Source organism: Mesocricetus auratus, unplaced genomic scaffold, assembly GCF_017639785.1.
Source record: "Mesocricetus auratus isolate SY011 unplaced genomic scaffold, BCM_Maur_2.0 Super-Scaffold_100024, whole genome shotgun sequence".
NCBI classification, from domain to species: Eukaryota; Metazoa; Chordata; class Mammalia; order Rodentia; family Cricetidae; genus Mesocricetus; species Mesocricetus auratus.
In genome coordinates, this window is record NW_024429205.1 from 29,737,214 (window position 1) to 29,751,040 (window position 13,827).

A 13,827-nucleotide genomic window follows, 5' to 3' on the forward strand; every position below is an offset into this window, starting at 1 on the left:
GCTAGGTACATAAACACTGTATCAACTGAGTTACATCCCCAGCCCAGAAGTACTTTGTTTTTCTGGAGCAGTGACCCAAAGAGAAAGTGCTTGCCCCATTAGAACTTTTAACTCTCTCCTTCCTTTTTGCCATCACATATTTATTGAATGTTTAAGATCTAGAACAAAATTCAACCAGACACATTTTAGAAACCCTATCCAGATCCAATCAAACCTTGAGTCAGATCATCAGGAAGCCAAGGTAGCAGTTACCATAGGAAGATACAAATGGAACACATCTGTTTTACTGGCAACTTTACAACAGTGCTAAACTTTGAGATCCCTTTGAGACAGTGACAGAAATGATGGCTCTTCCTCGAAGGGTGTGTGTGAATTTAAGAACTTCCTCAATGTGGCACGTGGCGGTGCACTCCTTTAATCCCAGAACTCAGGAGGCAATGGCAGGAGGATCTCCATGAGTTCCAGGTCAGCCTGGACTATATAATGAGTTCCAGGATAGCCAAAACTACACAGAGAAACACTGTCTCAATGTCTCAAAAAACAAAAACAGAAACCAACGAAAAAATACAACCCCCCAAAATAAAAAAACCCAAACAAACAAAAAACAAAAACAAAACCACCTCCTTTAAATGCATTTTAATTGTGTTGTCAGGGATTCCTGTCCTCCTGTGACATACTGCAACTGGTTACTGTTCCTTCCCATGTGGCCTGCTATTAATCGGAAAGGAACACACAGGAAGTGCAAGGTTACTTTTGTCTTTGTCCTTAAAAGTAGAGACTAGTGCCAGGCCCAGCTGCCCTCCCTGCTCTTTTCCCCCTTCCCTTCTGTCCCTCATCTATCTTTCCTAAGAGCCTCTAACCTCTGTCACTCCTGCATGGTCAGCTTGGATTCCTTCCTCTCCTAGCAAGGACCTTAAAAATTAACAATAAGAAAAGGAAAACCCCATTGATAGGTGTGATAGCTGTAATCTGTGCATTAGAACTGCTGATCTTGGAAGTTTAAAGTTGTTCCAAAAAATTAAAGGCAATGTTACTATAAAATAAAAGTCGTATTTTTCTTCTTTAGCATTATGGTGGGAAAGAAAGGACAAGCAACTTTTGGAATATTTATACTATTCCCTGAGTAAGAGAATTACCTTTATAGCGGGCTAAGAGCTGCTTAAAATCCAGCTGTTGATCTGGTATTGTGTCTTTGACGGAACCTTCATCCTGAAGGTGAAGCGACAGCCTCAGGTCTTCCCCCACTTCTTCAAACGCCGTTCTGTTGTGCCTGGCTTTAAGTTTTTCCTTTGCAATCTGTTTCATGGAGCGCATGTATGGACTCCCATCCTGTAACACATATCTGAGGGAGAAGACAGGACTGTGAAGAGAAATGACCTCTGTCCAGCTCATGTGTTACCTCCCGCAGTCCAGGGTTCTGCTGGCTGTGCCCTGCTTCTGGTTGGGAACACTCTGGAATGAATGCCATTGGTTCTGCCCAGAAGATCAGAGAAGACTATCAAGAAAAGCGCTACCCAGGAGGAATGGCATGGACCTTCAGAGGGCACTTGAGCTATGTTCTCAGTTGCAGTTTCCCTAATCTTAATTCCATCTTTGAGAATCTCATCCACCCCCCAATGGCTCTAACTACAATTCTAAAGCAGCTAATTCCACCCCGTGCAACCAAATGATCTGAATTACCAGTTCTTTTCTGAACATTGCTACAAGGCCATCTTCAAACACACTGCAAGACTCTTATTAGACAGTATTTGTTAGAGATTCTATTATGGTGAAGTGGAAAAGGTATATATTTGATACTAAAAGTTGTAGGTCTGCCACTAAATCCCCTGCCACAGGGCTTCTGAGAGTCAATTTCAAAAGCCTTACTTTTTCATCATTTGGGAGAACTGGTAGGCATAACTACTTGGAAACTACTTTCCCTGGAGGCTTCTCAGAGACCCCGTGAAAGGCAAGGGCTGGGGCATAGTAACCAAGTGGGCTCTGCTCTTCTCAGAGACCCCGTGAAAGGCAAGGGCTGGGGCATAGTAACCAAGTGGGCTCTGCTCTTCTCCCACCTTGCCCAGCAGGTAATTTCCATTTTAGTTTTCTCTTCTTTATGATTCTCTACAAGACTTTATTTGTAGAAAGGGTCCTATGGTTTTTTAAGAAGTCTAAAATGTCATGATTCTATAATCCATAACCGTCAAATTTCATATTCTCCTTTTAAATTCAAATTTCATCTGGCTGACATTTATCAAATGCCAGTTATATATGGGGCATGGTGGTGTGTGATGTGTATGAAGTAAAGGGCCTTTTAGGAAACTCGCAAACCAATGAGAAAAGATCACGACAGTCCCTACTCTGCATGGCAGCTCAGAAAAGGTACCATTAGAGTACGCTAGAAGTAAGTACCCAAGGCCTGTAGGAAAAGGCAGGGTCATCAAGGTGGCACTCAGCTGAGGGAGGGACAATGAGCTGGGAGGAAGGGGAAGGAACAGCAGTCTGATGGTGAGGCTCACGGTGAACTGGCAGACGGCAGGGCCGCTTTCACCCGAGTTCAGCAGTGAGTAATAAGATCCTGATCAGGAAGTTTTCATCACAAACATGATAACTAAAATCCTTTGAATCTGATAGCCAGCAAGGATGGTTTTAAAAGTGAGAAGCATAGCAAGGATCAAAGCTTGGAGGATTTTCAAGGCCAAGAGCCACAGAGAAATCTGTTTGCATACAACAGACATTACCATTCCTACCCAATTCTGAAACTATATAGGTATTGCTTCCTTTTGTTGTTTTGGGTGCCTGTTTGTGCATACTCGGGCCTGTTGAATGGAGTCGTGACGACTTGTATAGTCAGGTCTCTCCTTTCATCATGCAGGTTTCAGGATCAAAGTCAGCCTGTCAGCTTGGTGGCAAGTACTCTACCTTCTACCTCATATATCCCTTTCTAAAAAATATTTTTTTAAGATTTATTTTGAGTCAGTTTTAAGTCTGTGTGTAGATATGGGCATGTAGATATAGCATGTGTCTGTGTAGTGCCTGTGGAGGCCACAGGTGTCAGATCCCGAGACTGGAGTTACTGATGTTGTGAGCCACTGTGTGGATGCTGGGAATTGAACCTATGTCCTCTAGAAGAGTAGCCAGTGCTCTTAACTGCTGACCCATCTCCCCAGTCCCCTGCATAGACACCCTAACATTCAGCCAGGATTACAAGCTTCCTGAGAGCATGACAATAATCAATAACATTTATAAAGCATGTGTTATGTGTCACATTCAATTCTAAGCACTTTTTAAAAAATCTTTAGCCAAGTAGGTACTTATAAAAGCCAGAAGAGATAATCATATCTTTGGAGCTAGAGTTATAGGCAATTATGATCCACCCAACCTGGTTGCTGGGAACTGAACTCAGATCTACTAGAAGAGCAGCCAGTGTTCTCCTGCTCTCTCATGACCCAGGGAAGTGCTGACAATAACAGACCTGTTTGACACACAATGAAACTGAGATGCAGGGATGCTAACTTACCTGTCAGAGTTAGTTACTCAGAAGCAGGACTTAAACAGAGTCTGTTTGCTGACAGAAGGAGGAAAACAAAATACTCAATGGAAAAGTTAAATGAAAGACTAAAGACAATTAAAAAGGAAGGCTAGTTTTCTGCTACACTGAAGATAAACAAGACTGTGCTTTCAAAGATTTTTTAATGAACTTCAATTATCATCTACCTTACCTCGTCATAGCAATTGCATCCTCCAGAAAAAATTCATCAACAGGAAATGCACGACCTAGAAAAACCGGAAAATAAACTAGAATGGCATCAGAATACCCACTATGGTAGCTGGAAATGTATGTGTGTGTGTATGTACACACTATATATTAAAACAATACTTAGAATAATAAAGGATTATTAATTCTGTGTTTTTGGAAGTACTTCATTTGTTTTTTGAGACATGGTCTCTCTAATAGTCCTGGCTGTCCTAGAACTCACTATATAGACTAGCCTGGCCTTGAACTGACAGAGATGCCCTGGCTTTTGTCTCCTGAGTACTGGGGATAATGGTATGTGTCACCACACCCAGCATAAAAATATTCTTTAAAAGGTTTTGATGACAGAAATTGGTAGGCGTATATTAGTAGAGAGAACAGAAGTGGATAGGAAAGAAATGATAATTTCCTAATGGACTTTAAAAACCCATTATACCGTTTCTCTCTTCTACCTCCCCAACACGGGAACTTTAAGTATCCAATGCTGTATTTTAGGCCTAACATATACTTTTTCTCCTTTTCTTCTACTGCCACCACTTGCAAAACAAGCTCCAAAAATGCTGTTCTTCAGTCAGTGCTTCCAAATTGTCCCTGTGGATCAAAGCAATTATAGGAGGACAAGCCCAGACTCTGAATGGTAGTTATCCCACAAAGAGGCTGTGAAAACTGCAAAAGAAAACAGACTATCTACCTTCATGTTTTCAGAGTGGACCAGTATCTGGGAATTTAGCACAATCCCTAAGTGAACAAATATGGTATAAAAAGACATACCTTCCTTTTTTTTTTTTTTTTACATCAGATTACTCCTAAAAGCATACATGTTGATGTTAAACATAATGGAATACTAAAATCCTAAGAACTAGGACATGAAGGGGTCCCACACAACACTGAAATCTGGCAAGTGGGTAGATGGCCTCTTCGTCAGCTGCTTTACACTGGGATGTTGTGCTGACTAATCGCCTCTCCAGAAACCTCCTGTTTCAGACGCACTTTGGAGTAGTGACCCTTGCTCACTTAGAGGGACGCGCAGCAGCGGAAGGAGGCCAGTGAGCAGTAAGTTCTGGTTACCTGGGATAGTGATAACGGGGCAATAGCTGAAATACTTTGAGAAAAGCCCAGCATCCAGAGTTGCACTCATGAGAATGACCTGGAGGGTCGGTCTCTGCGACACAATGTCCTTCAAAACTAGCAGTAGGAAGTCACTAAAGACAAGAAAAGACACCCATTGTTCAGACACACATGTAACATGTGAAAGCTAAAACTTAGATGTGTCACAGTCTGGTGGTGAACAATTCAGAATTAAAGAATACAAAACACTAGTTCTCTTCAACTACATTCAGTGCAATGTCAATCAAAACAGATAGGATTTGCTGCTGAAGTTGATCATTCTGATTCTTTTTATCTATAGGTATATAAAATATGTACATGAAGATTTTTATCATAGAAAGATCAAAGAAACAGAAATGGCCAACTGCAGCAGTATCTCGTCTATTGCATGGCATGCAGCTGCTAAAAAGCTAAGCTAGCAGTCTAGGTAACGACAGGGACACTCAGCCGGGCGTTGGTGGCGCACGCCTTTAATCCCAGCACTCGGGAGGCAGAGGCAGGCGGATCTCTGTGAGTTCGAGGCCAGCCTGGTCTACAGAGTGAGTTTCAGGACAGCCTCCAAAGCCACAGAGAAACCCTGTCTCGAAAAACAAAAAAACAAAAAACAAAAAAAGACAGGGACACTCCTAAGCCTATTGTTGGTGAAAACCAAGCCACAAAATTCTCCACAAATTGTGGGGCGATGCATACTGCCGAGTGCAGTAATCCAAGCAATCTTCTGTTTTTGTTTGCCTTTATTTCATTTATTTAGTTTTGTTTCAGACAAGATTTCTCTGTGTGGCCCTGGCTGACCTGGCACTTACTCTGTAGACCAGGTTGGCCTCAAACTCACAGAGATGCGCCGGCCTGTCTCCGGAGTGCTGGGATTAAAGGCGTGTGCCATGACCACCAGGCCCAGGTCACATTCTTAGCAGGTCCATGCTAGCCCTCAGCTTCCAGCACTCTATGAGGAACAGAGTGGAAGGCTGCTTCTGTTCAAATGTCAACCCTAGTGTGCCATTCTACTCAAAATCCTCCATGAGCTCCCAAGGGAGTGCTCACTAACGTGGCTCTCTGTGACATGGTCTGCACCCTCTCCATCCCTACAGCTGCCCCCCTTAGTAAGCTCAGGAGTCTGTTCTTTCTGTCCTTGAGAAATGCAGCCCAGGGTCTTTGCATGTCAGTAACTTGCCAGAATGAGTTTCTGCCAGCCATTTACATGACGGCCCCTCACTTCCTTGAAGCCTTTACTTAAAACTCATGTTCAGCAAGGCCTTCCTTGGCTAATCTATTAGAATGTCAAATGAGACGAGCCTCAGACCTGGGAGCACCTTCAGGGGTAGGTAGGCCTGAGTTTCAGGCCTGGAGCAGCAGCATCAGGGGAGGACCAAGCTTCAGGTCCTGAGCAGCACTGTCAAAGGGAGGCTGGAGCTTCAGGCACAGCATTAACGGAGCCAGGAGCCCCACACCTGGGAGCAGTGTCAGAGGGAAGCTCAGGCCCAGGAGCGAGGAGTGATCATAGGAGTTATCATCTGGTGAAACGACAGCAGTGGCTTCCAGAACTATTGCAAAAAAGTTCCTCTGGGAAAGAGCACCCGTGTCCCGCCAGCATCCACTGCCATTCCTCAGCTGGAGATACCCTGCTACTGCATTGACCACTGGACCCTCAGCCTCACCTACACCTCCAGCGGGAGGAGCGTCCACCAGAGGTGTAGCACCAACTGCACCTCAAGGAGCAACCACCTGAGCACTGGGCCCACTTCCACCAGGAGGAACATTCACCAAAAGCTCTGCTCTACTTGTGCCTGAAGGAGCAGTCAATGGAACGACAGCCCCCAACTATACCAACTGGAGAGAGAGACCCCCTGAAGCACAGGCTCTGTATATACTGATTAGAGGAAGAGACGTGTAGACAACAAGGTAAGAAGACATTAAACAGTATAAAGAGAAATATGGCACCACTAGAAACTAGTGCTGCTACCACAGCAAGACCTGAATATCCCAGCACAGGTGAAGTAGAAGAAAATGACCTAAAAATAACTTTATGAGGAGGATTGAGGCCCTTAAAGAGGAAATGAAAAATTCCCTTAAAGAAATGGAGGGAAAGGGGCTGGAGAGATGGCTCAGAGGTTAAGAGCACTGACTGCTCTTCCAGGGGTCCTGAGTTCAATTCCCAGGACCTGCATGGTGGCTCACAGCCATCCATAATGAGATCTGGCGCCCTCTTCTGGTGTGCAGACATACATGAGGCAAGATGTTGTATTCATAATAAATAAATAAATCTTAAAAAAAAGAAATGGTGGAAAAGACAAACAAAAAATTGGAAGATATTGACAAATCCTTAAAGAAAACCAAGAAAAAGCAATCAAACAAATGAAGGAAATGATTCAAGACATGAAATCTGAAAAAGAGGCAATAAAGAAAACACAAACCAAGGGAATTCTGGAACTGGAAAATCTGGGTAAATGATCAGGAACCACAAATGCAAGCATAAACAACAGAAAACAAGAGATAGAAGAGAGAATTTCAGGCACTGAAGATACAATAGAGGAAATAGATTTATTGGTCAAAGAAAATTTTAAATACAACATGCAGGGAATCTGGGACACCATGAGAAGACTGAACCTAAGAATAACAGGGATAGAAGAAAGAGAAGACGTCCAACTCAAAGACACAGAAAATATATTCAACAAAATCATAAAAACTTTCCCAATGTAAAGAAGGACATGAGCCGGGCATTGGTGGCGCACGCCTTTAATCCCAGCACTCGGGAGGCAGAGGCAGGCGGATCTCTGTGAGTTCGAGGCCAGCCTGGTCTACAAGAGCTAGTTCCAGGACAGCCTCCAAAGCCACAGAGAAACCCTGTCTCGAAAAACCAAAAAAAAAAAAAAAAAAAAAAAAAAAAAAAGAAAGGGCTTACAGAACACCAGATAGACTGGACCAAAAAAAAAAACAAAAAAAAATCCCCTTGCCACATAGTAATAAAAAAAAAAAAGAAAGCATACAGAATAAAGAAAGAATAATAAGGGCTGCAAAGCAGAAAGGCCAGGTACCATATAAAGGCAGACATATCAGAATTGTATCTGACTTCTCAATGGAAGTCCTGGTCAGAGTTATGCAGACACTAAGGAACCACGAATGCAAGCCCAGACTATTTACCCAGCAAAACTTTCAATAACCATAGATGGAGAAAACAAAACAATACCTATCCAAACCCAACCCTACAGAAAGTACTAGAAGGAAAACGCCAACCCAAAGAAATCACCTGTGTCCACAAGAACACAGGAAATAGACGAGCTTACAGCAGCAAATCCCAAAGAAGGGAATTGAACACACAATGCTGTCACCAACAACAAAAACAATAATAACAAGAACTAGCAGTCACTGGTCATTAATATCCAAATACAAGCATAAACAACAGAACACAAGAGATAGAAGGAACATATCTAAACATAATAAAGGCAATATACAGTAACCCAACAGCCAACATCAAACTAAATGGAGAGAAACTCAAAGCAATCCCAATGAAATCAGGAACAAGACAAGGCTGTCCTCTCTCTCCATATCTATTCAACATAGCACTCAAAGTTCTAGCTATAGCAATAAGACAAGGAAAGGAGATCAAAGGGATACAAACTGGAAAAGAAGAAGTCAAACTGTCACTATTTGCAGATGATAACGATAGTTTACATAAGTGACCTCCAAAATTCTACCAGGGAACACCTACAACTGATAAACACCTTCAGTAATGTAGCAGGATATAAGATTAACTAAAAAAAATCAGTAGTCCTCCTATATACAGATGACAAACAGGCTGAGAAGGAAATCAGAGAAACATCACCCTATCCATAGCCACAAACAACATAACATATCTTGTGAAAGACCTGTATAACAAGAACTTCAAGTCTTTAAAGAAACAAATTAAAGAAGGCACCAGAAAATGGAAAGATCTCCCATTGTAAAAATGGCAATCCTACCAAAAGTAATCTACAGATTCAATGCAATCCCCATCAAAACATAAGCACAATTATTCATAGATCTTGAAAGAACAATACTCAACTTTATATGGAAAAACAAAAAACCCAGGGTAGCCACAACAATCCTGTACAATAAAGGATCATCTGGGGGCATCACCATCCCTGACTTCAAGCTCTACTATAGAGCTATAGCAATGAAAACAGCTTGGTATTGGCATAAAAACAGACAGGTGGACCAATGGAATTGAATCAAAGATTCTGATATTAATCCACCTACAAACACCTAATTTTTGACAAAGAAGCTAAAAATACAAAATGGAAAAAAGAAAACATATTCAACAAATGGTGCTGGTATAACTGGCTATCAACATGTAGAAGAATACAAACAGATACATATTTATCTCTATGCACAAAATTCAAGTTCAATGGATCAAAAATCTCAATATAAATCCATCCATATTGAACCTCATAGAAGAGAAAGTGGGACATACATTTGAACGCATGGGCACAGGAGACCACTTCCTAAATAGAACACCAGTAGCACAGACACTGAGAGCAACAATTAATAATTGGGACCTCCTGAAACTGAGAAGCTTCTGTAAAGCAAAGAACATGGTCAACAAGACAAAATGGCTCCCTACAGAATGGGAAAAGATTCACCAATTCCACATCTGACAGAGGGCTGATCTCCAAAATATACAAAGAACTCAAGAAACTAGAAATCAAACTAACAATTTTGGAAACAACTTAGATGCCCTTCAACTGAAGAATGGATAAAGAAAATGTGGAATATTTACACAATGAAGTACTACTCAGTGGTAAGAAACAATAACCTTCTAAAATTTGCAGGCAAATGGACAGAATTAGAAAAAAAACATCCTGAGTGAGGTAACCCAAAACCAGAAAGACAAATATAGTATGTACTCACTCATACCAGACATAAAGCAATAGATACCTAGCCTGTTAACCCCAGAGAAGCTTGAGCCCTTTTCCAGAAACAGATGGAAGCAGATGCAGAAATCTACAACTAATCAATGGGCCAAGCTCCTGGAGCACAATCAAAATGAGGGAGGAGCGATAATAGGAACAAGGGAGTCAAGACCATGATGGGGAACCCCACAGAATCAGTTGACCCAAGCTCTGTCCGAAAAATGGGGAACCAGCATAAGTGACAACGGTGCGACTGGGAGGCCCCTGGCAGTGGGTCCAAGATCTAACTCCAAAGCACAAACTAACTTAGAGGAGCCCATTCTATATGGAGAGATACCTTGCTCAGACTAGACACAGGGCTGTGGGGGGGTGGAGAAGTGCCTTGGTCTTGCCTCAATGAGATGATGGGACAGACTTAGTAGACTTCACAGGGGAGGTCCTACCCTCTCTGAGGAGCAGATGGGAGGTGGGAGGGGGAGGAGTGGAGGAGCGGGAGCTGGAATTGGAATGTAAAAAATGAATTAATAAAAAAAAATGGGGAAAAAACTTCAAATCAACCCCATATCCTGCCATGAATTTTATTTTTTTCTTGGAATTTAATATTCCATATTATTTTTGGACGCCCCCTAACAATCAGAATGTAAACTCTCAAGGACAAGGGTTTGGGGTGTTTGCTGCTGCTCACTACTGCAATGTTCATGATGTATCAAGTGCATACCAACTTACGAAATAAACACACATTTCTATAAGACACCATCAGGAAACAAAAGGTTTCTAACAAAGTTAACAGGTCGCCTTTTGCTCATATGCTTTCTGTTTCGGTTTTCAAGACAGTGTTTGTTCTCTGTAGCTTTGGATGCACTGGAACTCACTCTGTAGACCAGGCTGGCCTTGAACTCTGCCTGCCTCTGAGTGCTGGGAGTAAAGACATGCGCCATCTGGCCCCATTTCCTTTTAGTTCTTCCCGGTTTTTTGCTTTAATTTTTTTTCTTAGTTTCCTGATTTGGCATTTCCAACTTCTTTGGACATTGTCCTCTGAGGGCACTGAGAACAGTGTGTTTGGAGCCCTTCTCTCCTACAACTTTCTTTTCCACTGGTTTGCCACTCTCAGCAAGCATGGATAGACAAACTAATTAACACTATGTATCTATGTGGCCTTTGCTCAGTTTCCAAAAATGGTTCTGAATGATTTCTAATTCATTAAAACAAATTCTAGATGCCTTATTATGGTTTGTAAGGCCTTTGAAAATCTGGTTCCTGTTGCTTCTTTCCTCTGCCGTCCTCTTTCATTTGCTACCCCTCAGCCACGTTGGCTCCTCAGCTCTGGCTCGTCATGCCCATGCCCACCATAGGGTTTTCATCTGTGCTGTCTTTGCTCCCAGTGTTAGATGGCACTCCCTGCCACACTTCAGAAATGTGCTCTGACCATCTTTGGTGTCTCTTTACATGGCTCCTCATTTCTTTTTCCTCTCAGATTGTGAAGACCAGGAGGAAACTCTGATACGCGTATCCCAGCAGCTACCATACCACTGGACACTAATGTTGGTGTTAGAAACTTATGCTTATCATTTATTCAAAAGATATAGGGGAAGCACACATGGAGAGACATTCAGGGACATGGCATGGTGCCCAGGAGGCTCTCCTAGTGATGGACATGCACTCTACAACTGTACCACAGGCCTGGAGATCAGGAAGTAGCTCCTCCCTCTGACCTAGCCTTCCTCCTGGCTTTCTCACGACTGCATCCAGTGGAGTCGGCTTCATTTCACAGGAGGGTGTCCACTGGGAAAACCCCTTTACCTTTCTTCTGTCCTCTCGTGAACTTCATCAACAATGATGTGGGTGACCCCCTGCAGAGTGGCGTCTCCTTCCAGCCTCCTCAGCAGCACACCTGTGGTGCAGTACAACAGCCTGGTAGCGGAGGACTGACAAAGGGAAGAACAATGTCACACATTAATGACATTTTGAAAAAGCAACTATTGGCAAGTCAACTGAATGGGCAGGAATGAACATTAGAACCACCAATTTCATTTTATCCAAGACAGTAACTGTAGCTTCTCGCTAAGGTCAACAACACACCCTCTTCTGCTTCACATTAAACTTTAAGACTCTCAAAACAAACAAAACAAAAAAACCACCTAGTACTATTATAGAACTTTGTTTTGTCGAGACAGGGTGGATATAGTCTTAGGTGTCCTGGAGCTTGTTATATAGACCAGTGTGGCCTAGAACACAGAAAGATCCCTTTGCTTCTCCTCCCAAGTGCTGGGAGTAAAGGTGTGCACTATTAGGCCTGGTTATAAAACATTTCTTTAAAGTGGGTGTTTAAGTCAAGTCTACATTTGCTTCAGGGTTAATAGCAAGATCACTTCTGCTAATTAAGAATAAAAAGTTAGGGCTAGAGAAATGGCTCAGCAGTTAGGAGCACTTGTTCTTGTAGAGGACCCAGGTTTGGTTCCCAGTACCTACACAACAGCTTATAGGCACCCATAACTTCAGTTCCAGGGACCCCATGCCCTCATACCAGGCATACAAACAGTGCACACACATTCATGCAGGCAAAACATCAATATATATGTGTATATATATTATGTGTAGATAACACATACATATATAATACAATAAACCTAAATAAGAGTTAGAAAATAGAAAGCCTAAATAAACTGCAGGTACAGATACATATCTCCAAATGCCTGTCAGTCTCCAGATCCCCCCACCCCCCACAGGGTTTCTTTGTGTGGCTCTGGAGCCTATCCTAGCCTGGAACTCACAGAGAACTCTGGCTCCGGAGTGCTAGGATTAAAGGTGTGCACCACCACTGCCCAGCCACATGCTCCAGATTCTTTATGTCTGAAAACTGTTACTTCCTGTTACCAGCAAGGAAGCAGAGCATACACACCTTGACACTTTCCAACCGGATCTGGTACCCCACAGTCAGACCCACCCTTTCTGCTCTTTCTTTAGCGACGCGCTCAGCAACAGAGATAGCAGAGATTCGTCGAGGTTGGGTACAGATGATGTTTGCCACCCTCTCAGGTGGCCCGTTCAGAGAATTATCCAGAATAAACTGTGGAATCTGTGTGGTTTTCCCACATCTGTATGTCAAAACAAAGGAGTCCTAAAATGAAGTTTTCAAGGGCTAGTTAACAAAGCAATTGCAGGCAACAAGGATCTAAGGCTAACTAGAGCCAAGTGTTCAGCTAGTACCTACTACTACCACATCCTTAGCACTCAGGATAATAAATCCTAGGAAGAGAGCACCGAGTGAAGTCTATTATCACTTATAAAATGAGGGCCATGGAAAAGACACACATGAGATCTAAAAATGCCTCTAGGGACGTGAACCCCAGCTATGGATCTCAAAGACAAAGAGAGCTTATGATTAAGTATTCTTTTTTTTTTTTAATTTGGGTTTTTCAAGACAGGGTTTCTCTGTATTGTTTTGGAGGCTGTCCTGGAACTTGCTCTGTAGACCAGGCTGGCCTCAATCTTACAGAGATCCTCCTGCCTCTGCCTCCCGAGTGCTGAGATTAAAGGCGTGCGACATCACTGCCAGGCGATTTAAGTACTAGGGGGCTTGCAGAGCTGGCTCAGTGGGTAAGAGTGCATGCTGTGCAACATGAAGACCTGGGTTTGATTCCTCAGTACACATAAAACGCTGGACATGATTGTGTGTGTCCCTGTAGCCCAGTGCTGGGGTAAGAAAGTGACAAAGGATCAATGGACAAGGGGCTTGCAGGTCCCAGCCTAGCTCCAGGTGCAGACAGCGACAGAGCAGGCCACCCAACATCCTCCTATGGCCTCTCTACACATGAACCTGTACACCTGTACATGCAACCCCACCACACACACACACCTTTTATAGTCTTCTCTTTAATGTAGATTTGGCTATAAATGGACTGAAATAAAAAACTATGAGAAACTGATATAAAATTACTACGATCTTAGTTGAGTCTCGGCACAAATATAATAGTTCTTTGTACAATCCTGGATAAAGAACTAAATCAGAGCTGGGCATTGGTGGCACTCAGGAGGCAGAAGCAGGCAGATCTCTGTGAGTTCGAGGCCAGCCTGGTTTACAGAGAGAGTTCCAGGACA

At 42.8% G+C, this 13,827-nt stretch overlaps 1 protein-coding gene across 6 annotated transcripts in view; it reads right to left on the reverse strand.

Moving 5' to 3' along the window:
• The window catches only part of Dhx57 (DExH-box helicase 57), a 50,522-nt gene that overhangs the window by 18,864 nt on the left and 17,831 nt on the right, over positions 1–13,827 (reverse strand). For all 6 annotated transcript variants that reach the window (XM_040730846.1, XM_040730848.1, XM_040730847.1 and 3 more), the window contains 5 exons: positions 12,629–12,824; positions 11,530–11,654; positions 4,805–4,938; positions 3,702–3,756; positions 1,137–1,342 (listed from right to left, as the gene is read on the reverse strand). In XM_040730846.1, the coding sequence (XP_040586780.1) occupies positions 1,137–1,342; positions 3,702–3,756; positions 4,805–4,938; positions 11,530–11,654; positions 12,629–12,824 (716 nt within the window). The remainder of the gene's footprint in view (positions 1–1,136; positions 1,343–3,701; positions 3,757–4,804; positions 4,939–11,529; positions 11,655–12,628; positions 12,825–13,827) is intronic.